The sequence below is a fragment of the Mustela putorius genome, unplaced genomic scaffold (assembly GCF_011764305.1).
Source record: "Mustela putorius furo isolate JIRA1106 unplaced genomic scaffold, ASM1176430v1.1 tig00003899_pilon_pilon_pilon, whole genome shotgun sequence".
Taxonomy (NCBI): Eukaryota; Metazoa; Chordata; class Mammalia; order Carnivora; family Mustelidae; genus Mustela; species Mustela putorius.
In genome coordinates this window covers 350,129-375,317 of record NW_025422048.1, presented here as the reverse complement: position 1 = coordinate 375,317, position 25,189 = coordinate 350,129, and the positions used below count along the sequence as shown (strand labels likewise).

Sequence of the window (25,189 nt, the reverse complement as noted above, 5' to 3'; positions counted from 1 at the left end):
CTATAATTATCCTGACAAAAATGGCAGTATAAGCACTACAATTGAAAAATCCAAATATGGAATGAACTTGTGCTAAAGGGATGGATATATCTATCTATCTATCTATCTATCTATATATATATATACTGAGCTAAAGGTATTGTGTTCAGTGGAAAACCAACTAACAGATACATCATCTGATGGTCAAATTTAGTGAATCATTTAGGGGCATTAAGATATTATCCGGGGATGTTTTCCACCATAAAGCACTCACAGCCATTTCCAAAGGGTTTTTTCATGGTAAAATAAGTGACTATAGTTAGGAAAGGGAAGAAGCTCTTGGATTTTTATTTCACAGAAAAGGTTTTAAGCTTTGAAAGGTAAAGTATTATTTACCTCTTGTTGAAACATTAGGGGTAGCCATAGCTCCTTTGTGCCAATTCTGTTTCTTTATCTAATTGGTATGAAATACCTCACATTTCAGCCAGAGTTTTAAAGAGGTGGCATTGCAGGCGTTCAGAACGGAGAAGAGTAGCAATGGCATGTGTGAAGTAAATTACTTCCATCATCACACGTCCTGCTGTCTCACAGTGGCCCCAACTCTTAGAATTATTCTTTAAAGTAAAAGTTTATAGACACACATAGATGTGTGTAGAATCTTAGCACAGTTTGTCTGCAACCTCAGCTGGAATGTCCGCTTGTGGAGGGGGCGGCTGTGTCTTCACCACTACAACCATGGAGCCGAGCACTTACTAGGTATCCAGGGTTGATTGAGTAGCTGAATAATGACCTCATGATTATAAATGTATCCAGAAAAGGGACTGATCCAAAGAATTATTTGAGACTGTGAGTTCTGAGAATGAGAAAAACAATTAATTCTTACACTTGTAGGTGATCTCTGCAAAATGTATGTTTTTTAAGGCCTTCTTTTAATATGTTTGCCTTTTAACTTATCTTGGGAAAAATGGATTGAATTTGGAAATTGTAGCTACCAGTGGATGCGTGGAACTTTTTAGAATTCATCCATCTGCATTTTTCTCTCCTCATTTTAAGGCAACAGAAGCTATTTTGCTTACAATATGTATGAACCGTCCCCCAATCATAATGGTATGAGCCTCTGTATTGCATATTTTTGTGTAAGAACTTAAAAAAAGGTTTTCACTTTTTATTATGGAAACTTCCAAACATATCTAAGAGAAAAAGTACAGTGACCCTCATATATTGATCACCCACCTTCAATGATCATCAAATTGCTTTATCAGTTGTTTTGGAAACAATTATAAAATGTATCCTTTCATTATATTTTAGTGTGTATCTCTAAAAGGTAAGAACTGTTTCTAAAATCATAAATATAATATTCTACTCTCATACCAAAAAATTAATAATAATTCCTTAATATCATCAAATATCTGGCCAGTTTTCAAAATTTCCTGTCTCTTAGAGTTTTGCATTTGGTTATTTGAATCAAAATCCATGTAAGGTTACCCACATTGCATTCAGGTGATCTCTTACATCTCTGTTAATCTTTATGTTCTTTTTCTTCTTTTTTTTTTGGCCTGCAGTATAGTTACTGAAGACACTGAGTTGTTTGTTCCTTTTAGTTTTCTACATTCTGCTTCTGATGCAGGGTCCCTGGGTTAGGTCCTAGACGGCAATCGAGGCTGTAGCTCTTCGATGACTTGACCCACGTCATTCACCCAGACCAATAGAATGGTGACTGTAAAACCTAACTCATGTATTTTAACTCATCTGTATTTTCCTGTGATTATTGGTGAGGACAGTAGGTCATTCTAACCTTTCATCAGCTTGTAATAGATAATACCAAAATAAAACCTGTAAGTTCCTTTGGAAGTTTCTTCCAAGCGTTCTGGGACCCTGAAGTGAAGGTCAGGGTTGCAGGTGGGCCTCATGCTGCTGCGATGAGAATGGTCCTGAGTTCTGTCCACCAAGTAGGGCCACTGCTGTGCCAGTGCGGCGTGCTCTGGTGTATGTGTCGGATTTCAGCAGGCGTTTAGGGAGCTTCCAAATTGAGGCCCTGTTGCCAGAACTTTGTTTGAGATGATGACGGGGAAGGTAAGATCTCTCCCAAAAGAACAACTAGCAGCGGACCCATCATACAAAACCAAGATACCAGGACCAGGCAGTTGCACACATGATGATATATTTTTTTTTATTAGTGAGACACATACTTTTCTCCAGAACCCCGAGTCCAATAATGTGCTGGGCTTCTCTCTGAAGAAACTCGATTTTCTGTGAATGACAGAGGAAGCCAGCATGTTTGGGAGTTTGGTGCCCCCTGCTGGCAGGGATGTGGTAACACCATACTCGGGGCTTCTCTACCTGTAGTTTGGCCCAGATTAGGACAAACTGCTGTGAACGTGTCTCAGTCCTGCCCAGTCCCATCACGGCAGCAACAGTTCATCAAAGGGTGGCTCAGGGTCACAAGGGCACCGGGAGGGGCCGTGGTGGCCTAGCAGGGGACAGAAAGGGCACAGTGGGTTGCACGGGGGCAGGGTGGCAAAGGGGAGAAAAGCCTTGCAGGTGTTTCAGCCTCAGGTGTGGAAATGTGTCCGTCAGACAAGGTCACAGCAGTTTCTCTATAATGCTTGAGTTCCTTCTCCCCGAAGTTCGCCCTGGTGTCCAACGAGACGTGAGAGGGACCCAACTTTCAGTTTAGGCTGCTGCCTTCTCAGGCTCAAAAAAATAAGACTCTACTGTTGTCGGTCATCGTAAGGCTCTGTGTCCTCATTGCTGAGCAGCGTCATTGTCATTAGTGTCACTGTCATTGTCATTTTCCTCCTGCTTCCCATCTGGCCCTCATGTTTGCTCCGACTTCTTAACACTCAGCCTGGGGACGTTCATCAAACAGCGGGAGTCCTGACTCCCCCCACCTGCCCTACCACTTACTGGACCTGGGCAGTTACTGCCTCATGGATGCCGGCAGAAGACAGGACAGGAATTAAGTTGGAGAACAGTATTCGAGAAGCAACGAACCTTACATAATTCTGGCTGACATACTCTGGTAGGGGATGCTGAAGCTATCAAAATGCAGTTACTGTATGGTTAACTATTGTAAGACTGTTGTCTCCATCCTTTTGTTTGTTAACTTGTCGGCCAAATGGGCATGACTAATGGTTGGGCTCTTATCTGAGACCTCTACTTTTCTATGGTTTCGGAAAATACGAGAAACCTCTGCTTGAAGAAATGGTGTAGAGATGGATTTGAAATTGCTGAATATCATTAATGTTTCGCGTTCATCTCAGTTTCTTCTCTGACGGAAACTCACTTAAGGCGAAACTAGACTGCTGCCCTCTCTGCTGCTTCTGCGAATTACCAGCTTGGTTTCCGTCTTGAAGTCTGGGTACGGGGCTTTCTTCATTGTTTATACAATGTTAGTGTGATCTCTCGGAGAATCGGGCACAAGATACGTATCTTATTCTGGACCTGATTACCCAGAAATCATGTTCTGTGATGTTTGGTTCTTCTCAAAGAATCATGAATTTTAAGAGCACTATTTTTCTGAAGAAAATTGACAGTGTTGCACTTTTTTCACATTTAAAAAAACCTGTGAAGTCAGCTTATTGACTCACCAAAAGTGTCTACCTTTCTGAATTTAAAATGGTAAGAATGCCATCAGGATTATTGGGAGCAGTGGAGTTTTACAAACTACTGATACGCTCTCCTCCTACAGACGGAGTTCACTGGACTGTGGCACCTTTGGGTGTTTCCACTGACCACCCAAGGTGGAGAGCCACTGAAGCAGAGTTGGAAGCTGTGCTAAAGTTGTTATAGTTCTGCTGTTAACAAGTGACCACTTGGGGCGCCTGGGTGGCTCAGTGGGTTAAAGCCTTTGCCTTCGGCTCAGGTCCTGATCCCGGGCCCTCTGCTCAGCGGGGAGCCTGCTTCCCCCTCTCTCTACCTGCCTCTCTGCCTACCTGTGATCTCTGTCAAATAAGTAAGTAAAATCTTTAAAAAAAAAAAACCAAAAACAAGTGACCACTTAACAGGCCTTTAAAGCCTTTTATGTTAAGTGCCATGCAACTTTAGATGCCTCCCAGATACCAAACACAAGCGTACAGATGATTAAATGTTAGGAGTTGTGGGGGGTGGATGCGGGGAAGGGAGTTGTCACACCAGCATAACTGCAGATCAGGAGCTTCTCTCATCAGTGGATGCTGTAGTTTTCGGATGAAAAGTAGTGAGATACGGCCCTCCCCACTGAGGTCTTTTAGTTACTAGTTAACCAAGTGATTAAACTTAGCACCACCAGCCCACTTACAGACTTTTTAGTCTCTAAAAGAGAGATCATAGTTCTCTCCCTCCCAGGTCCTCCCTAGAGACTGCGACTCAGTGCTGTGGTCCCTAACACGGAAAAAACACTGGATGAATGTTGAGCTTTTCTGATGGCTGTTCTACTTTGCTGTGTCTCATCATAGCAGAGAAGAATCCTATTTAATGTCTGCCAATAGATGTTGACTTCAACTGAGACAGGACTGAGCTTAAATATAGGAAGGAACAATTTATTTCAAGTTTTGAGAGTCCCAAGTAAAGTATACCCTAGGGAAAAAAATTTAAAACAGTCTGAAACTTGAGTAGTTAACTCAAAAATGATTTTGTAATAAAGCACAGTAAAACTATGTATTTGATCATACAGTGATTCCTAGTATAAATCCTAGCACTGCTATCAATTGATCATTTTAAATGTAACTTACATGTGTATGTAATGTAAACATAGTTGTAAAATGTTTTATTAAATCATTTCACTGTTCACACAAGAGTTCATTTATTAAATCATTTCACTATTCACACAAGAGTTCATTTAAATGATTTCATGAGAACACAGCACAGTCACCCTAGTTTGTGGACCAAACCTCTCTAAGGCAGCGTTTTCTCCAAGTCTCTGGGGAATGTTCAACCTGTGAGGGGCAGTCTGCAAAATGGGGACATTGTCAAGTTAGTCCTTTTCAAAGAATCATAATTTACAGTAACATATTGAAAGCTTTGAAGCCTTAGAGAAGAGAAACCTGTTGACTTATGTCTAATGTAACATTCAGGGAATGCTGCTTAAAAGAACAGTTGGTCTCAAATAATAATGGTATTTGACTATCTCAGACTATTTTACATTAGTCATTCATGGCAATGTAGGATCCTCCCTGTTCTGGACTGAATGTTTGTGTTCCCCAAAATTTGCGTTGAAATCCTAACACCCAAGGTGATGATATTTGGAGGTGGGTCTTTTGGGAGATGATTAATTCATGGAGGTGGAGGCCTCATGACTGGGATTAATTAGTGCCTCTATTGAACAGACTCAGGAAAGCTTGCTCGCTCCCCTCCTGACATGGGAGGTGCCTTGAACTTGGACTTCCAGCCTTAGAACTGTGAGAAATACATACATGTCTGTTGTTCATAAGCCAGAATGGACTTAGAGCAGCCCGAATGAACTAAGACAGGGACATATCAGAATTTTTGTTTCTGCCTCTGCTTAGAAAGTCATCTTTTTCTTCTGGGGGCAGGCTGGAGTGATGGTGGTTCTAGCACCTGTTTGAGGAAAGCAAATGGCCTGTTTGATACTGTCACTCTACCACCACCACATGAAGTCACTGACAACTGTCAACAGGCTTCCTACAGCAGCCTTGTATTAACACGAGGGTTCACTGTAACGTTTTGATTATAATAGATAAAACACCTAAGAATTCTGTTGCTGCCTGCCTTCCAACGAAGTGTTTTGTTTGTTTTGTTTTTTCAGTTTTCTCATGATAAATTAGGGGTTGTTAAACATTACAAGAATCATTTCTAGGCCTTTCCTACCACCCTTTGAGCAAATATTAAGTGTCTTCTTGCTAGGCACTGCAGTGGGGAGATAAAAGTAGAAAGAAATGCTCTCACTTGCATCTGGAAGGACACTGTGCTCTGAATTACTGGAAATTCAACAGCATGTAGTCTGAACGTGTCATGGTTGTGGCACTGGAGGGGTGTCTTTTCACCTGACACAGGACGAGTTTTATGAATGGTACTAGTAGTCCAAATTCAAAGGCTAAAGACAACTCATTAACATCTATATCAAGCAATTCTCCAATTCCCAGTGGACACTGACTAGGTATCCTACAAAATTGTTAGGACGCTATCTACTTGGAATTAGTGTCAGATCCCCCAGGTTAGGGGCTCAGTCTAAAAGACTGCACCAGATTCAAACACCTATCGCGAAGTCCAGATTGTTTCCTGTCTGTTTCACTGGCTATAAATCTGAGGTTCCCAAGGACATCCTCCTTAGGTCTGATTAATTTGCTAGAGTTAACTACAGAACTCAAAAACATTTACTTCAACATTTGCCAGCTTATTATAAAGGATACAGATAAACAGCTAGATGAAGAGGTATAAAGGTCAAGGTCCCACATACAGGAGTTTCTGTATGGCTCCATTTCAGTCATGACTGATTAAATCATTGGCCATTGGTGACTGATTTAACCTCCAGTCCCTCTCCCCTTCCCAGAGGTAAGGGGAGTGTGGGATTGAAAGTTCCAACCCTCTAATCACAGGGTTGGTTCCCCTGGCAACCAGTCCTCATGCATAGGTTACTATGCAAAAGTCACCTCAGTAATGTGACAAGACACCTTTATCACTATTATCACTTAGGAAATTCCAAGGGTTTTAGGAGCTGTGTACCAGGAAAGGACAAAAAGACCAAATATATATTTCTTATAAGTCACAATATCGCAAGTACCAAACCAAAATTTTTCACTTAACAGGTTTATTTTAGCAGCTCAGTTTTATTACATTCTATATATTTAATATATTTCTATCTGTTCTGCATAGATGGCATATTCATTAACTTTTATAGTTGACTTTTTTATTTGATATGTGCTGCTACCTGGCCCAAAGAAAGAGGGAGACAAACTTGCTTGGTGGATACATGGTGCAGCATTTAACTTTTCAGCAGAACTTCACTTTGATGTCGGCTTCAGTGTCAGCTTTTCCTCCTCCTCTCTTTCAAATCCCGAACAGACGAGAGATCTTCCCTTAGGATATCGAGCGCAACACTTACGCAGTTCTTGGATGACAGCCTGACACTTAGATTCCATGTAGTTGTTGGCTGCAAAACAGACAGGCAGACCCTAGTCATGATCTCATAGAAGTCAGATGCAGGGAAGTTTAGATCAGTGCTTCCCACTCCTTTTCACTTCATTTTATCTACAGACCTGGAAGAAAGAGGTAATTCTTTCTGATGTACAGACCAGTCAACAGGACAATTAGGGGGAAAAAAAAGCATGATCTAAAAGTGGTTGAGGGGCACTTGGGTGGCTCAGAGGGTTAAAGCCTCTGCCTTCGGCTCAGGTCATGGTCCCAGGGTCCTGGGATCGAGTCCCGCATCGGGCTCTCTGCTCAGCGGGGAGCCTGCTTCCTCCCCTCTCTCTCCGCCTGCCTCTCTGCCTACTTGTGATCTCTCTCTGTTGAATAAATAAAATCTTTAAAAAGAAAAAAAAATAAAAGTGGTTGAAAGGTATTTTTACATATAAATTTCCTTTTCTTTCAGGTTAATAACTTACATACCCTTTTCTAGGACAGTGGTGGCTGTGGGATGTCCTTACCAAGTCTGTGCAACAGAGAGGGGGAAATTGCAGTCTCTGGATAGGGAGCTTTTTTACAGCTGTGAGCTAAGAATGGTTACATTTTACAAGGGTTGCAAATACACACCCACATTCCCACCTACACTCTCTACAACAAAGACCTCCGGGCCTCCAAGGCCTAAAATATTTCCTATTTGGCCCTCTACAGAAAATATATGTAGAGCTCCTACTATACACAGACCTTAAGTCAGGGAGAACTTGACCTAAAGGTTCTAGGTCAGCTGCAGTCGATCCAAGTCCCCCAGTGCTAAAATGGGGTGCATGGGAGTTAGTCCCAGATTTTAAAAAACAAACAAGCACTAATTCTGACTAGAAAGAATATAGCAGAGTGGCTGAGTCCAAGTTTGGAGTCAAACCAAAAGGGTTCAAACCCGCACTGCACCCCTTACTAGACAAGTTATCTGACTTCTGTGTCAATTTATCCATCTATAAAACGGAGGTCATAGCAGCATCCACCTCATGGATGAAAGGACTAAATGACTTAATATGTTTAAAACACTATGGCTGTGCTTAATGCTAACTCAGTCCTGATATATATACATATATCCATATGTTGCTAATTCAAATAAGGTAAGAATTTATTTGGGAGAAGAAGCTGTGAAAAACATTTTCCTTTTTCTTAAATTTGGAGGAAAGAAAAGGATGAATAAAGTAGCATTACTATCATTATACATCAACATTGTAGATTAAGATTTTATGAAATACTGCTCACATCATAAAATGAAAAGTCTAAGAATGAAAGTTAAAAGGCGAAGGAAGTAGACAAACAAGGGTTTTCTTTAGTAGTGAATCTTTGGGTTAGACCCTTCTCTATTACTTTACTAATGGGAAAAGTTAACAAAAACATCAGTGCTGAAGTTCAGAAAGCTCTATAGCTTTTCCATCTGTTCTTCTGCCAATAATCATTCACTGATTAAAAAAAATCCTCTAGCACTTGGTCAAACTTATTGGCCAATTTAGAACCAAATTAGGGGGAAAATCAAGTGGACAAATCACATCAAATATGCTTTAGTTGAAGTTTGCTTTTTTTAAAGACTTAGTTGCTGACTTGGCAGCCTGAACTCCAATTGCATTTTCAACCCCCATTTCTAATCTGATCGCTTTTAAAAAGTGGATTTTCAGCCACAGTGAAGTATAACCAACCCATTTAAAACTAATCTTTATAAGAAAGAACTTTGCTCACTCAGCTTAGTAATTTTTAACTCTGGCTGTACATTAAAATAACCTGGTTAGCTTTTTAGACTGATTCCTGCCCAGAACCCGTTTTCAGGAAGTCTGATTCAATTGTTCTAGGCAAGAGCTTTTTTTTTATAAGTTCTAATGTGTTTTAAAGATTTTAGTCTAATGTAGTTTAAAGATTCTAACGTATAACCAGGATCGCAAACATGAAGCTTGGATCATATCACTTTGTATTTTCTGCATCTTTGTTGAAACAATGAGAAAAATCTTCAGGATAATTACAGAAATACTACTTTTGAGAGGAGCTCATATCATTTGCTGATAAAAAGAAAAGCTGGTCTCTTGTAGTTGGTTCACAGATAAAGTGGAAAAATATAAAAAAGCATTTAACATACTACCTTGTAAACATTTCTGTATTTCACAGGCTTGTTTCTGGCACGGATCCTTCTGCGGCATATCCAGAAAACTAAAATAAGAGAAACGATTTTTATTTTGTCTTTTATCCATAAAGACTTGAAAGCCCCTCTAGATGGGATTTTCTTCTGAGACAACCAGGTATGCTAGAAAACAATTGCACTAAAAAATACTCTTCCCATTCATAGGATGAATCAACTGTATTTTTTATAATATCCATTTCATTCAGTTTTGAAGACATAAATAGCTTTACATGAAAATAAAACCTTGAATTCAATCACCTCATCTTGAATATCATAAACCAATTGCAGGCTAAAGGAGCCGATGCCACAGACCAATAGGCTTGCCCACTGCTCAGATATATCATTCGCAGAACCACCCTTGGTAAATGATTAAACTCCTTGAGCCTTTTTCCTTATTATTTTTTTCCGTATGATTTCCTTATAATTATTATTATGTAAAACGGGGGCCATCCCTATGTACCTCAAAGCATTAGTGGAAGGCTTAAGTGCACAGAATAGTCTAGCCGGGAAGGGAGGCAGTAATACAAGATTTTTAAAAAAAATAAAACCTTACTTTTAATGTACATAAACAGTTATGACTACTTTAACTCAGAAAATTCTTTATCAGGTAGTAAATGGTTTCCTAGGAATCAGTAATATTTGGTGCTATTATTACTTCCTGAGAAAGGTGCTAGTTAAGCAGCTAAAATAATTTTTCGAGCTCTTATAGAAACCAACTTATTTATCTGTAGCCAGAGAATGAATTTAAGTGCCCACGATTTTGATTAGCAACCTCTAAAAATTTGAAGGCACAATTTCAGAAAGGAAAAAGGCCCAGAAGCCTTTGTAGCCCATTTCATTAATTCAAATAACCTCCTCTTTTTTCAGAGCCCCCTAAGTTCTCCGTAAGATCCGAGTTAGGTCAGTACTGGGAGGGGAAACACTGGAGCAAAACCTGGGATATTTACAGGACGGGAGAAGGAAAGGCAGGTGAATTGCGCAGGGCAAATAAGCGACACATAGATGTTGATGCTGCTAGGAGCTGCTCTCTTCTCTCTAAACCAGTACCAAGTCCTTGGTGATCGGGGCATCTGTTCTGTAGCAGGTGCTGACTTTTGTGGGACTCATCAGATCCCAGTTCCAGCTGATGATGTCCATTAATGGTTCTATGGCAATTTCCAAAGGAGTCAATTTCAAGTTACATGTCCTGACTAAGTGCTTTTTTGACTTGCTTTCTGCCTGTGTGACCCCCTCTCTGCAGTTCCACTTGTGGTGTTCTTCATGACCCTTCCTAAGCTTCTGTGTTCTTGAGCAGTTTTTCAACCCAGTCCCTCCCCCCAGGCCCACAGGTGGGTGCACTGCAGTGGTGGATGAAGTGATTGCCTTATACTGAATAGAACAGAGGAGCATATCTTCCTAGAATCCCAGCACCTGGAAAACAAAGTAGATCATTAAAATCACAACCAAACAAACAGAGTGAAAAAGAAAAAGGGAGAACAGGGGAGAAATAGAAATACATACCAGGTTAATCATCAGGCAAAAGCTTAAGCAACAGCTCCTGTACTCCCCTGACCTGTCAGAAAAAGAAAGTTTATAGAGTTCTCTGTTGTAAGAGCCCCCAGTACAATGGAAGATGATTAAGCAACATGGGTACCATTAAATGATGCTGGATCTGCCACAAGCGAGAGTTGTTATCCATGTAGCGTTCCTCAGGGTAGAGTTGCCACATGAGAGGTAGCTGGGAGGTAAGAAGGTGACTTGGTCTAGCTGCGTCACCTAAGGGAACCTGAACTTGCTGGACTCGTGCCCTTAGGGAACTCGTCTCCTAATGGAAAAAAATGATCAAAAATAAAAGCAAAGATTTCAGAATTTTGAGACTGGTTAGAAACCAAGTTGCTTAAAAGCAAAATCAATTTAAAAAAATAAGCAAAATGTAAACACCTACCTCTTCCACGACGGCCACCCACGTGCGCTGGTATTCGTCGCGGTAGATGCCCTCTTGGTGAACCCAGAGGTGATCGGGTGGAGCCCCCACATCCTCTCCTGCCATTCTGGGCTTTGGGTTCCAATTCTAGCCCTGCTTTTCTCCACCTAAGCCTGCAGCACCCGCGCACAGGACACAGGTGTGACTTTTCGGGTTTGAATGAACTCACCAGTGAGCAAGGTGACCTGGAACTAGCAACCACCAACCAGAACAAAAACTCTTACATGTCTACTTGCACAGCCTGCGCGGAGCCGAGGCCACCTTATCAAGACACTCAAGTGCCACTCCGCAGAGCCTCAGGTCGCGCTAACTCTTGCCTGTGAAGCACTCAGCTCCCGAGCTCAGTGGGGAGCTCTGTGGAGATGTAGGACTAGCACCTCAGGAAGCTGGGCAGTGCTGTCAGTCTCTGCATTCACAAACTGAATGCAGTTAGCGATGGAGTGTGCACAGGCACTTACTTGGGCAGCGATGGATGCGTGTGCCATATTCCCCAGGTAAAAGCCCCTTTCAAGCAATTCCATTTTAAAGGACTGTGAAGGCTGAATTATGTGCATCGCTTTCTAAATTAAAATTCAAAGTTTGTTTTAAGGACAAACAACCTATTTATCAGCTTACTTAGAAAGGTTACTGATAGCAGTTGGGCATTTCCAGAAGGGGGTTTTCATGTTAAGGAAAATATTTAAGGTAGCATCATGGGATTCTGAAGCTGCAAAAGACTTTGGGGATCATGGTGATTGGGAGCGGAGAGCAAATGATGGTTATCCATCTAGGTCCTTGTTTCATTTTAATAATGCTTCAGGATGTCACTGGAACCCGTTTCTCCACAGAGGTGTGCATTTTAATTTTGATTTCACAAGTCAGAAGGCCAGAAAAGGCCTCCACCATTTGAGAGGTGTAAAGGAAGCAAATCTCCTGGGCAAACTCTTTCCATAACGCAGAGTCGGCTCTAACCCCATAAGGGTTTTCTGCCTAGCTCTGGATCTCATTTCAGGGCCTTGCGATTACTTGACCTGCATTTTGCAGGAATGAATAGTTTGTACCTGGCTCCTAGCATCATGGCATGGTTTCACTGTATTTCTTCCTCTGACAGAGCAGATACGGCATTGGGGGATCTGCCCCACTGAACAAACGCCTCCTATTCTCACTAGGTGGCCTTTAGGCAGGAGAGGAACTGTGGCACATCTCTGAAGGTTGCTGAACCATTACTGAGATTGCCAAGAGCAAATGAGATGCCAGAACACGGTATGATACAGCCAAGGAAAAGGCCTGAAAGAACTAATTGAGCCAAACCAAGCCCTCTTTTCAAGGACAGAAGGTTTTTTGTTTTTGTTTTTTTCTTTCTTATCACTGTTAGTTCTCCTTCCCTAGTAGTAGAGGAAGATGTGTTTTAGAGATGTACTAAATGGTCTGATTTCAGAGCATCATAGTTGCTTCACCCATTGTATCCTGAATGGAATTGGCTCTGAGCCCATGGTAAGGCTCTCTAACCCATCTTACTGGGCTCTCTCATCACAAACTCATCTAAAGAACCCCTTCCTATCTGTCACTGCCACTATATTTGAGACAAACTTTCCCCTAAATAGTAGGTTCATTTCTAGCTCCAAATCCTTGCTTGAGCTTTCTACTTGCCTAACATGCCTCCACAAGCCATTCTGCCTATCTCAATACTATTATGGCAGATGCAGGTGCCTGCCTTCTCTAGGAAAACTTCGGGTCTCCTAGGACTACTGCAGCGTTTATGTCTCAGCTCAAGCTCATATTTTGGCCTCTAATTATAAATTGCCTTTGCACATTTGCTCTGCTTATTTCACAAGCCTTGTCTCCCCTCAAATACAGTATTATAAGGTCTTCCATAAAAGGAATGATATAGTAGTACTGGGCACCTGAAGTGTCCATACTAGTCAGTGTTCCTGTGCACGAGGAGTGAGTGGATATGTACGCGGAGCAGAGAGGGGAAACAGATAGAGACCACATATACGTGGGTGGAGACAGATTCTTTAGGTATATTATACAACCATATATTCTGTCAAAGTCATTTTTTTTCCATTTAGCAGATACAGTTGTTCTGCCTCTCCTTTTCCCCAGGGCTGTGGAAAGGAGAGATACAAACAAAAAAATATATATTTTTTGAGTACAAAAGAAATAAGTATGGCCATTAAAAAAAAAATAGAAACCAAGTATTAAGAGTTTCACTACCATCTCTCCTTCACAGATAGTCAACAACTAATATATCGACATTTAAGCTTGTTTTGAATGAAAAGCAAAATTTTACTGGTTGCACTGACATCAAAATGAAATGATTCCAGTGATATAGAGGGCAGATAAATTGGAGATGATAGTCTCAGTTACTATGAATTACAACAAAGAGGCCTATGAGTCACTACAAAATATTCTCAGAAGAAAGGCCGTGTGATGTGCTGCTGGGACCTAAAGGCCAACATGCTGGGCATCTGTAGGATGAGCCGAGGAACAAACTCCCACTCGTGACCCTGCACTTATGTGTGTCACCACTCACGGTGAAGCTGCTGCATGAGCACAAGCCAAAGGCTGAAGGCCTAAGATTAAGATGAAGGATCATACAATCACAGGTTGTATAAATTGGAAACCATTTCCCTAAAATGTCCTTCTTGGAACACTTGCTTCTAACTTTTTCCTTGGTCAGATACATTTGGGAATCTTATAGTCACAAGGCTCATAAGTGTGGTAAAACCTCTGGCCAGTCACACAGTAAAGAAACCTTATTTTAACATTTCCCAAATTCATTTGACTAGAGAACATTCTTCTGCACATGAAACTTGTTCACAAAATTCAGAACATCTTGAACTAAGATGAATCTCTAAAATCCTCAAGATAAACTCAGGTACAATATGCAATATAATACCTAATATAGACCTCCTGCACTCCAAAGGAATACTACCATCTGCAAATTCAAATGGATTCAAAAAGTGCTTTTATGGCTTTATCATCCATTAAGGCACTAAAGCAGATAGTCCCCATGGGGGTCACCTTGATGTCATGGCCAGAGACCACACTGGCCTAGACACACTATTTCCTAGTAAGGAAATAATTTCATAATTTCATTTGGAGGAAAAATTTAATAAATTTCATGTTAAATGGATGATAAATGACATAGAAAGCCTTCCTTATGAAAAGTATAATTTACTTCCATTTCCAGGTGTTTGAACAAATTGTAAACACTAACTGGTTGAACATAGTTATTTTCTTTGAAGTGAATTAATCAACTGATTTAATCACAATGGGTGAAGTTACTAAGAACACATGCCCTGATTTTGCTACTTGCAGTGGGAATTGGGACATGTTAACGTCTCTACACTTGTTTTTTGAGGTGTAAAATGAGCAATAAACAACGTATTGATTATAATGGTCAGCATTTACTTATTTTATGTTTTATGGATACTGTTATTATGGCCACTTACAGATGAGGGTAGTAAGTAAGGTACAGAGAAGTTAGGTGACTTGTATGAAGTCAGAACACAGGTAGGAATTGTACAGTCTGATTCCCATTTGGGTAGTTTACATGGAAAGGTAGCAAAAAAATAAGTATGCTGTAATAGTCTTTTTCTGTACTCTACTTAAACATTTAGAACTGTAAAATGTAGCCGCGAGCATTATAAAAGTTAGAGAATGTTGGTATGATATTTGAGATTGACGAACACCAGCAAGAAAAATAAGGTGTTTTTGTTGTTGAAGGTGCCTAAAGGCACTTTATAAAGTCAATACATTCCATTGCTAAAGATAATAATGAGAAGAGCCGTTGTTGTCCCATTAAGGCAGGGCGTACAAGTCACAAACAGTAACTAATATATGTGTCACAAACATAACTATTACATGGTGTAAAACCGAGACTTAAGAGAAAATTTTGATGGGTCCAATGTAATTGCACACTTTAAGTTTTGCCCAACGTTCATCATTACCAAGATGAATCATGGAAAGAGGTGCCGTGTGATCCTTTTGCGTTAGGTAAAAATGGGGGTTGCCGGTGTATCTGTCAGAGATAATATCATTGGATGTGGACCCTGTCTGTGGGGGGATTTGGGTTGGAACTGAGTTGGGAGAAAAGAGCAAAGCATCAACACCTCCTCAAGGAGCACGTTGGGAATGTTCCCTTTCCAGTACTGCCATGCCTGCCTGGTTTCAACACTGCGCAGGGAAGGGAAAACAGACATAAACACTCTGATTTAGCACGGTTCCTACAACCCACGTGTAATCCCTAGTCTTGGGAGTTGAAAGAGCTGTACTTTTACCCGTGGCACGTTTGACATTCCTGAAAAGAAAACCTATTTTCCATGGAATTTCACCACGTCTGATATGGAGACAAGGGGAGCTGAGGAAATTGACATTGTGGATATCGACCGCGAGACATCCCAGACCTTTAATACAACTGGAGGCCCCCATTCCCGTGCCCTGCAGCGAACGCGTAGGAGCCCTACGAGCCTATGTAGAACACAGCAGCAGCCAAGCTTAAGAGTGATACTTTTTCAGATACAGTGTAGCACTGTTTCTGGAAGAGGTTACTCACATGAATATAATGTTTCTCGGGCTAATTAATCCGCCTCAGGAGCAGCGAGGCTAAAACTTCCAGGTTCCCCCGCCCTGGGCCACTCAAGCCGCGATCGGGACGTGAGCCCGGGGCGAGCCGAGGGGCATCCCGGGCCGAGGTCACCCGAACCGAAGTTAGGAGGCGAGGGCCGGCGACCGGAAGCGGTCCAGGGAGAGTTGTACAAAATTCAGGGCCGTAACTTGGAAACCGAGCGAAATAAAATAAGACCTGAACTGTCTTAGGACCGAATTTCACAGGAGCGTGCCTCTGGCTCAGGAGGCCGGCGCGCGCGGCGAGGCCGCCTCCAAGGGCTGTCCCCGGAGCGTGTAGGCCGCGTACGGCTCTCCTCAGCGGGCGGGCAAAATGGGCGCGGGCGCTCCAGAGGCGCCGGCCCCGCCGCTCGGGCGCCGCTCTCAGAGCACGACGGCCCGCGAACCGCGAGCGCCGCCTCCCTGCCCTCCCCGCCACCGGGCCTGACGCCCCGACCGCGGCCGGTTACCGCCCTGCGCCCTACGGCCACGCCTGCCCCAACCGGCGCGGGCGTCTCCCAGGTGCCGCCGGGCCGGCCCCGCCCCGCCCCCGCGCGCCCGCCTCGAGCCCCGCCCCTCCCCGCCCCGCCCCGCCCCGCCCCGCCCTGCCCTGCCCGCGCTCCCCTAGCCCCGCCCCCGCGGAACCCGCGCGCCGAAGCACCCGGTTGGCCAGGCCCGGTTTGGGCCCGAGGCGGACGTGAGCAGGGTCGGACCAAGATGGCGGTGCAGGTGGTACAAGCGGTGCAAGCGGTTCATCTCGAGTCGGATGCTTTCCTAGTTTGCCTCAACCACGCTCTGAGCACCGAGAAGGAGGAGGTGATGGGGCTGTGTATAGGGGAGGTGAGTAGGTCACTTAGCCTGACCGGAACCCTGCTGAGCAGACGCAGCGTGTCCCCGGGTTGGGTGTTGGCGGCGCCCAGGGCTGCGGAGGCTACGGGAACCTCTGACCGACACCCTTGGACCGAGACTTGGGATGATCAGGTAGTGCAGGCCCCGTGCCTTCTGTCGCTGAGCCCGCGTTGAGTCTCCTGCAACGCCACAGCGATCTGCATAATCCTCTGGGTGGGCCTTGCAGTTTCTCCAGATCGAGTGATTACCCCATTGACCAAAACCGCGAGTCAGGCCGCAAAGACACTGTAGTATAATGAGGACGGGAGTGTATCAGGAAGCAGCCAACCACGGTTAGGGTCCCTGGCCTCGACTCCAGTCTTCTTTCTGGGACGCCTTCTAAGAGTATCAGAAAACCAGACAGAGAAGAGGGTTCCAAAGACGCAAAGGTTTCCACGGGGTTAAGTGTTGCAGAGAGGAGAAAGACGATGAGAAGACATACCTTGGTTGACTATAATCCGAAGTAAGAACTCTCCAGCCTTTCATGCTGGTATACAGGAACACATGACCCACGTTTCATAGAATCTCCATCCCTGTACATCAGACGGGCGTAATGTGATCAGTAATGTTTTCTGCTTTTTCCCACTCTAGTTGAATGATGACACAAGGTAAGAATATATTTCTTTACTCATATCTTTTAATCTATATCTTACTGTTAACTCAAAATGATGACAAGCTTGGCAGTATCGTGTACAACTTCTATTTTAACTTACCATTATGAGTCCGGAGCTCCCTCACTGACACACTTTGAATTCCACCCCAACTCTGAAGGTTGGTTTCCACCTTACTTCCTACTTGGAGAATTTTCAGTTTGATATATGTATGATCTTCTGGAAAAAATATGGGTAGTAATACCAAGATCATGAGTGAACCTATGAAAGCTCGTACACATAGAATTTTGTATGACTTGTATACTGCTGTTACATTCCATTTTGTGGCTTTATGTTCTGTCTCCCCTGAAATGACAACGAAATACAGGTAATTTTCTTTGCATCTAAACTGTCAGTGGCTTGCTCCTTCCCTCTGGTGGGCTCTAAAATGATCTCATATGGCCAGAAACTTGAGTGCTTCAGGAGGCAAAAGCTTTAGGTGATGTTTATTTAAATTTCAAAGCATAGCAGAGTGTGTATTTCACAAGCCCACCTCTTTAATACCGGGTATTCTAGGAATTTCACGTTGCCACTGAACACATTATGTACTTAGGCACTCTTCCTTTGTTTCTGCTAAGAATTCACTGCAAATCTTGTTACTTTGCTTTAATATCTTTTTATATTCCAAAATTCAGTTCCCTTTTTTCCCCCTAATTTATCCCCAAAAGGAGTGACTCCAAATTTACGTATACTGGAACTGAAATACGCACAGTTGCTGAAAAGGTATGTATGCTAGAATTTTGCATGATAGAAACTTGCAGTTGGGGAGGGATTTCTTTCCTACTCTGATGATCTCAGCCCAGGATTAATCCGATCTGCGCAGGCCTGCACTTATGGTTGGGTAGGATGTTCTCTCCAGTAAAACCAGATGAAGAGTGTACTCACTGGGACTGGAACCCAATTTTTCTGTTTGCAGCAAATTCAGATGAGGAATCACTCCTTGCCATTCTCTGCCTGATCTCTGGCCCTTCTCCCTGCTTCCTTGAACTTTTGCTGGTTTTGCTTCCTTGAGATCTGTGAATTCCTTCACATCACTGTTACCTCCTTATCTCAAGTCCCAATTCCTGTTTTGGCAACCTTTTGCTGTAAGCAAACTATGCATAACTCATACTTCTTAGTTTATCGTGACTTTTTTCCTGTCTACAATCCTGCCTCACCTTTTCTGGCATGCTCTAGCCTTCATGGTCTAAGTAGAATGCTTTTCAACATTCACTTTTTGGTTCGTTGTGTTTCCAATGTGTTGCAGGCCACTGCTTTTGTAAAATACAGTAAAAATAAATTATGGCCTCTTCTCTGCTAGGCAGATGATGGGCGTGATAAAAACTATCAGGCCAAACAACTCCATCTAGTTTTTACCCCTATATCCAAACTTCTCCATGTTAACCACTTTGCCTCCTTTCTTCCCATATCAAGGAAAGAAGTTTACTTCCTATCCAGAGCTCTTCAAAAAACTCGTTCATCAAATATCCTCTCTTCTGAGTCTTCAACCTTTTGACATTTTTTCCCCCTTAGGATACAGATGTGCTTAAATTACTCTCATTTTACAAAGGAAAGAAAAATAACTTTTCAATCCCTGTAGTTACTAGAATCCTTTGAATAGTCAGACCTCTTAAAAGAATAGGCTACAATCATTATAATTTCTTTACCTTCAGTAGTCACACATACCAAGTTCTGGTTTCCAGTTCCGTCTCTCCAGCCACCTCCCCATAGCTGTATCAGTGGATTATTTCTTGGTGCTAATCTTAAATCTTTCTCCTTGGAACGCTGAACTGTTGGGGGTTTTCTGTTTGTTTTGTTGTATCTCCCTATTCCTCTTCTCTCCCTCCCGTCCATTATGGTCTCCTCTTCATCCTCCGCATTAAATATTGGTATTCTCCAAGTTTTTGGCTTGGCCTCCTTGCCTTCCCAGAATGTCTTCTGGGCAACATCACCTTCCCTATGGCTTTAGCTACAACACTGAAGTTCAATCTCGCTTCAAATCTTTCCTCTGATACTCACTGTGGGACTTTGGGCATGTTACTTAACATCTGTGAGCTTTGATTTCTTTGTTTGTAAAACAGGGATAATGACAGTGACTAACCTCATAGAATTGTTGGGAGAGTTGAATTTGGGTAATATACGAAAACACTCATTTGTGAACTAGACACGGTAATAGAACCAACCTGTCCACTGGGCAGTTATTTTTATTTAGATAGTTATTTTTAATTTCAAGTTTTAATTGAAATTCCAGTTAACATGTAGTGTAATATTGGTTTTATGAGTCAAATTTAGTGATTCATCACTTACATACAACACCCAGTGCTTATCACAAGTGCCCTCCTTAATGCCCGGCCCACCTCCCTCTATCAACCCCTAGTTTGTTCGCTATAGTTAAGAGTCTGTTTTATGGTTTGCCCCTCTTTGTTTTTTCCCCTATGTTCGTGTTTTGTTTCTTAAATTCCACATATGAATGGAATCCTATGGTATTTGTCTTTCTCTGATAGACTTATTTCACTGAGCACAATCCACTCTAGCTCTGTCCACACAGTTGCAGATGGCAAGATTTCATCCTTTTTATGGCTGACTAATATTCCTACACACACACACACACACACACACACACCCCACACACACACCATATACCTCCTTTTCCTTAGCCATTCATTAGTCTATGGACATGTGGGCTCTTTCCATAATTTGGCCGTTGTTGTAAATATTTACCAAGTTAATAAATGGAAAGCACTTTTCCAGGTGCCTGACACATGGCAGGTAGCCAATAAGTATTTTGTTAATATCTAGTAGATAATAGTAATATCAATTATCCCAAGCTCTAGAACTTCATACTCTACTGCCTCTTTCAAGTTTAGCTGGACAGAGGCATCTTAAACTAACATGTTCAAAACTAAACCTTCCCTCTTGCTCGAACCCACTCCAACATTCCTCCACCACAGTAGTTCCCAAGCCTGGGGGTGCCTTGGAATTACCCAGTAAGCTTACGAAATCCTGATGCCAACTCCGTTGGTCTGGGGTGAGACCTCGGCGGCAGGAGTTTGAGAACTTCCCCAGGCGATTCTAACACGCAGCCGTGTTTGGGCACCGCTCAAAGCCATTCACAACTGTAGTTTGCTTCCGTTTTATTTCCAGCACCTCATCCCAACTGCGGCCACCTTATTGGAGGTCCTTGTCACTTCTGTTCTTGAACACTTGCTATCCTCTCCCCAGTCTTGCCTCCAGTCTCTTGCCTCTAGTCCTCTCTTCTGGTTGCTTAGGGTATGATCTTTTGAGAACGTAAGTGTGACATAAGTGTGCTTAAAATCGGTGCATTTCCCATTACCTTTAGGATGAAGCTCCATTAGTTAAGCATTCAGGGCCTTCTTGATATCATTTCTGTTTATTTCCAACTTCTAACCATGGTAAATTACAGCATTTTCCAGGTTATGTTGTACTGTTCCATTCGTTGTATCTGTTGGGTTTTATGCTCGGACTGCTTCCCTCTCCTCTGCTTGGTTAACTCCTTATCCCTTGCAGCTGCCACCTGTCTCCTTTAAGGAATCTGCCCTGACCCGTAGGCTAGGTTAGAAAGGGTTCTCTGTGCTCCGACTGCTCCTTGAGTGCGTGTGTGCTGTCCTCGAGCTGTTCACCTATCTCTCTTCCTGGACATGACTACTGTATCCTGTTCATCTTTCTGTACTTAGGCCTTCATGCAGTGCCTTACGTACAAGTATATAGTCAATAAACATATGTTGTACAAATGAACATACATTCCCTAAAATAGGAAATTAGTGTTTACCTGCCTGTGAGCCATGGAGAGGCATGCCAGGGGCCTCAAGGTCCTATAAAGGGCGTGATGGTAAATACATACTTTGTTGCAGTTACTTAGCTACAATACATAAATGAACCAACGTGGCCAGATTTTGCCCAAGGGAGGCTGGGCAGGCCAAACTTTGCTAGCCCTTGTTCTGTACCAAGACAGAGGAGCAAAAGCAACTGAGTTTTAGTACTTGAGTTCCAAGAGTGAAAAGGCGTGGGGCCAGTCTAGCTAAACTGGAATATTTTATGTGACTAGGACTGTAACAGGTTAGGAATGACCCTAACCCTAACCTTAACCCTAACCCTAAGCCTCAAGCCCGTCAACTACCTGTGGCTTTCAGGGACATCTGTGAGTCCTTTGTGGCCTTTATTTATACTTGTCTTATTTTCTTTTTTATCTGTGTCTGGGCTGGTCTTGCCATCCTATCCTGAACTTCTTTTCCTCCTTCCTCTAGGCACTGAAATCTTATCTTACAACAGAGAGAGAAAAAAGTCACCCTGGGCATCAACTCCTACTAAAATACATTGCCAGTCTTAATGATGTAATTTTATTTTTCAGGAGTCCATGCCCTCATCTGGAATTCTGTATTGATTTGTACTGGTCAAATAGATACTAAACTTCATGAATTCAGTGATCTTATCTTTTTAGTAGATGTTATCATGGCTTATCTTTGCCATCCTTTTATTTTTGGTCTTTTTGTATACTGATATTTAAAGTGTGTTTTTCTTATTAGCAGCATTTAGTTTTTTAAAAATCTAGTCTGATCACACTCCAATTATATTTAATGTAATTGTTGATATATGTGGGTTATGGCTTTATCTTTTTGCTTTGTATTAGACCGGCTTGTTTGCTTTTTCTCTTTTTCTTGGCTTTTGAGTCAGTCAGATATGCTTTATTATTATTATTATTTATTATTATTATCTCACTGGGAGCCTCCCGGTTGCAACATTTTTTTTCACTTTCCTTCAATATGCATTCCTGATTTGTTCATTTTCCTGATAACTATTTCCTGATAACATTTCCCTGATAATGCTAGAACCTTAGAATACTTTAATTTCATCCTTTAGATTAGTTGTCATATACTTTAATTCTACAGATATGTTAAGCCCCCTGTGGCATTGTTACTACTGTTTCGTGTGGTTAGTATTCATTTATATTTACTCACATATTTTACCTTTTATAGTGTTTTTCATTTCTTCCTCTGTATCTGGGGTTTTCCTTCTTCCTGAAGAGGTCTCTTTAGTACTTCTGTGCCGATACTGTAATCTCTCAGTTTTTGCTTCTGAAAATGTCTTTATTTTGCCTTCATTCTTTGAATATAGAATTCTTGGTTGGTGGATCTTGTCTTCATGCACTTAATATGTCACTACATCCTCTCTAGGCTTTCATAGTTTCTGTTGAAAACTCAGCTTTTTGTCCTGTTGTTCCTTGTTTCTATCTCTGCTTTTGATTTTCTTTATTGTGTACTCTGTGCCTGCCAGACACTGTACCGTTGATGGGGATAAAAATATAACTAAAACATGATCCTTGCCTGCCCTTCCAAAGCTTATGTTCTGTAGAGGAGAAAATTATGTCTACATGCTATAAACTATAGTGAGACGTGTGTATTATAAAAACAGTTGTACGGGAGGGGAGAGTGAGCAGGGAATTTGAAGCTGTGAAAGACTTCACTTGGTGGAAAAAGGCAAAAAGCTGACCACATGTGCCTAATGGCTGCCTAATGGTGCCTTCATGAGTCTCCTCTGTGATTTCACATCTGCCAGTGCCACACCTATGTTTTCCCATGAAACTTGTAAACCATACTTCTAACCCTAACCCTAACCCTAACCATCTCATACTTCTGATTTTCACTCCTCTGTCTTCCTTTTTGGCTCTTCTTGGTCTGCCTCATCTGAAACATTAAGTTGGGCCTGGACCCCTGCTCCCTCTCCCTGCTCTATTCCTTGACTCTTATTTACATCTTCTTATCCTAGATCAGCTCATTTCCTTCCCTCCTGATCCTTTTCAAACTTAGATCTGCCTCCTGGGTTTCACTGAGATTCAACCTTGAAATTTTAGAGGTTATCCTTATCAACTTCCTGTCCTCTATCACCCAGGGCCATTAGTTACCAAATCTTGTGGATTCTGCCTTCGTAATGAATCTCAAATCTGTTTCTTCTGTCTCTTCAATCCAAATCTCAAATCTTCACATCCAGGCTTTCTGAAACAGTACCCTTCCTTCCTGTGCATCCTGCCGATCATGGTGTCGAGGCCCCATACATTTTTGTCCTGATCTTTCTTGGTCTTACTGTCTGCCATTCCATCTCAAGTTCTGTACTTAAAGCAGTTGGCCAACATGTCTCCCAGACATCTTACTTATATCAGTTTGGCACCTACAGAAATTCTTTGTGTTTGTACACACGCACACACACTCAGAGCAGTCAGGAAATAGTACACTTGTTGGCCCGTGACGAGTTTTTTCTAATCAAAGTGACTCCTTTCCTCTAAGCTCTTGTAGCATTGATTTACTACATGATTTCATTATCGTTTCATGTATGATACCTGCTGCTTAAGCAGACTGATAGCATTTTGAATACTTGGACGTCAGCCTCTGATTGTCAGCCGTGGATTGTCAGACTCTGACTCTTGTTCTTTTCTGTGAGAGTATCCTGCACGTAGTTGTTAATCAAATGGTTATTAGTTATCATTCAGAACACTGTTCCTTCATCCAAATGTTAGCCTTTATGTTTTTATTTTGAAATGCATATATTGAGGTTGGATGTCTTCTATTTGACATATTCTATTATTCATGAGAAAATCATCCGTTTTCTAAATGCAGTTTTTAACCTGATAATATAATACAATACACGTGTTATTGGAGAAAGACAGAATTAAATATTTCTGTGGCTTTCCCTCTAGGTTGACACCGTCAGAATTGTCCACATTCACTCTGTCATCATCTTGCGACGTTCGGACAAGAGGAAGGACCGAGTGGAAATTTCTCCAGAGCAGCTGTCTGCAGCCTCCACAGAGGCAGAGATATCCTTACTAGTCAATAAGAAGTTTGGACGTGCTCTGGAACTTCTGGGCCAGGCTCCTCCATTTGCTGCCTTAGCCTGCTTGTGGAAATTTCGCAGGTTTCCTTCCTGGTGACTCTTTCCCAGTTTTCATATTTACCTGACAGGTCCAGTTGTTTGATTAATCAGATTTTCTTCCCATTTTTCCCTTTGAGTGGCTTTTATTAGAAAAATTAGAAATTTCTAACGTTCCTGCTCTTAAATGCGGGAAGATCCCAAGGTCAAACCTGTGGCAATGAACTTTATGGGGGAGTTCCCTCCTCCTTCCTTTCATTCCCCCACTGCCCCTCTCCAGCTCCCTCTGTCCCCCTCCCAAGTTTTCCTAATATGATTTCATTTCTAGGCCTTAGATGATCTTGGTCTCCATACTTTGAAGAGATTTCCTTTTGAGGCTGCCTCTCAAAAAATGCATTGCTGAAAACCGAATGCAATATTCCCTGTTAAATATAACCAAAAAAGTATCAAATGCGACATTTGCATAACTAACCCTATGATCGGGACTCCATACCTCAGCTATAGCAAGTTAAAGTTGCATCAGTGGCTTTTAGTAATTCAGTGTTTTTTATTATTAAGTTTATCTTGTCAATTAAAAGTAACTTTTACAAATAGGCAGTTTACATGCTCAGTACAAACTTTAAAAGGTACAAAAACATGTACAAAGTAAGTGTTTCTCTCCAACCTCAATGCCTCAGTTCTCTCATGGTCTGTCCCTGGACATAACTAGGGTTCTCAGGTTTTCATGTATCCCCTACCGTTGAATTCTGAGCATATGGAAATGTACACGAATATTTTCCATTAAAAAAAACTAATATATAACAGCTCATGACTTTGCTTAACAGTGTGTATCCAGACAGTTGTTCACATTGTACTTGGACGTGCAGAATATAACCCTGGACGACTGCTTTGTCCTTGTGCAGGTGTTTAGGTTGGCAGGAGTCCTTTCCTGTGCTGCCATGTAACCTTACACCTTACCCGCAGTTCACAAATGTGCACTTGGATCTGTACGGTCTGGTCTGAGAGCTGGAGCTGCTG

The 25,189-nt window shown here is 42.1% G+C and overlaps 3 protein-coding genes across 6 annotated transcripts in view; 1 reads left to right on the top strand and 2 right to left on the bottom strand.

Moving 5' to 3' along the window:
* Window positions 1-6,710: 6,710 nt before the first annotated feature.
* Window positions 6,711-15,862, bottom strand: CMC4 (C-X9-C motif containing 4). Of its 3 annotated transcripts, none has more exons than XM_045068015.1 (3): window positions 15,724-15,862; window positions 9,182-9,249; window positions 6,711-7,069 (listed from the first exon to the last, which is right to left on the bottom strand). In XM_045068015.1, the coding sequence occupies exons 2-3, from the start codon at window positions 9,237-9,239 to the stop codon at window positions 6,921-6,923; spliced, it is 207 nt and encodes a 68-aa protein (XP_044923950.1). In that variant the 5' UTR covers window positions 9,240-9,249; window positions 15,724-15,862; the 3' UTR covers window positions 6,711-6,920. The 3 variants fall into 3 exon arrangements, with proteins under 3 accessions (XP_044923950.1, XP_044923951.1, XP_044923949.1); XM_045068016.1 differs by lacking the exon at window positions 15,724-15,862 and adding an exon at window positions 10,854-10,980; XM_045068014.1 differs by lacking the exon at window positions 15,724-15,862 and adding an exon at window positions 10,168-10,572.
* MTCP1 (mature T cell proliferation 1) lies at window positions 9,756-15,861 on the bottom strand. Its single transcript, XM_004779293.3, has 5 exons — window positions 15,724-15,861; window positions 11,145-11,296; window positions 10,854-11,024; window positions 10,721-10,772; window positions 9,756-10,630 (listed from the first exon to the last, which is right to left on the bottom strand). Exons 2-4 carry the CDS (start codon window positions 11,247-11,249, stop codon window positions 10,725-10,727), a joined length of 324 nt encoding a protein of 107 aa, XP_004779350.1. The 5' UTR covers window positions 11,250-11,296; window positions 15,724-15,861; the 3' UTR covers window positions 9,756-10,630; window positions 10,721-10,724.
* Window positions 15,863-16,402: 540 nt separating the features above from the next.
* Window positions 16,403-25,189, top strand: part of BRCC3 (BRCA1/BRCA2-containing complex subunit 3) — a 56,149-nt gene continuing 47,362 nt past the window's right edge. Inside the window, exons 1-4 of one of the 2 annotated variants that reach the window (XM_004779290.3) lie at window positions 16,403-16,613; window positions 17,253-17,269; window positions 17,980-18,034; window positions 24,000-24,119. In XM_004779290.3, coding sequence (XP_004779347.1) covers window positions 16,491-16,613; window positions 17,253-17,269; window positions 17,980-18,034; window positions 24,000-24,119 — 315 coding nt within the window. In that variant the 5' untranslated portion in view covers window positions 16,403-16,490. The remainder of the gene's footprint in view (window positions 16,614-17,252; window positions 17,270-17,979; window positions 18,035-23,999; window positions 24,120-25,189) is intronic. The other variant, XM_004779291.3, reaches the window with a different exon arrangement.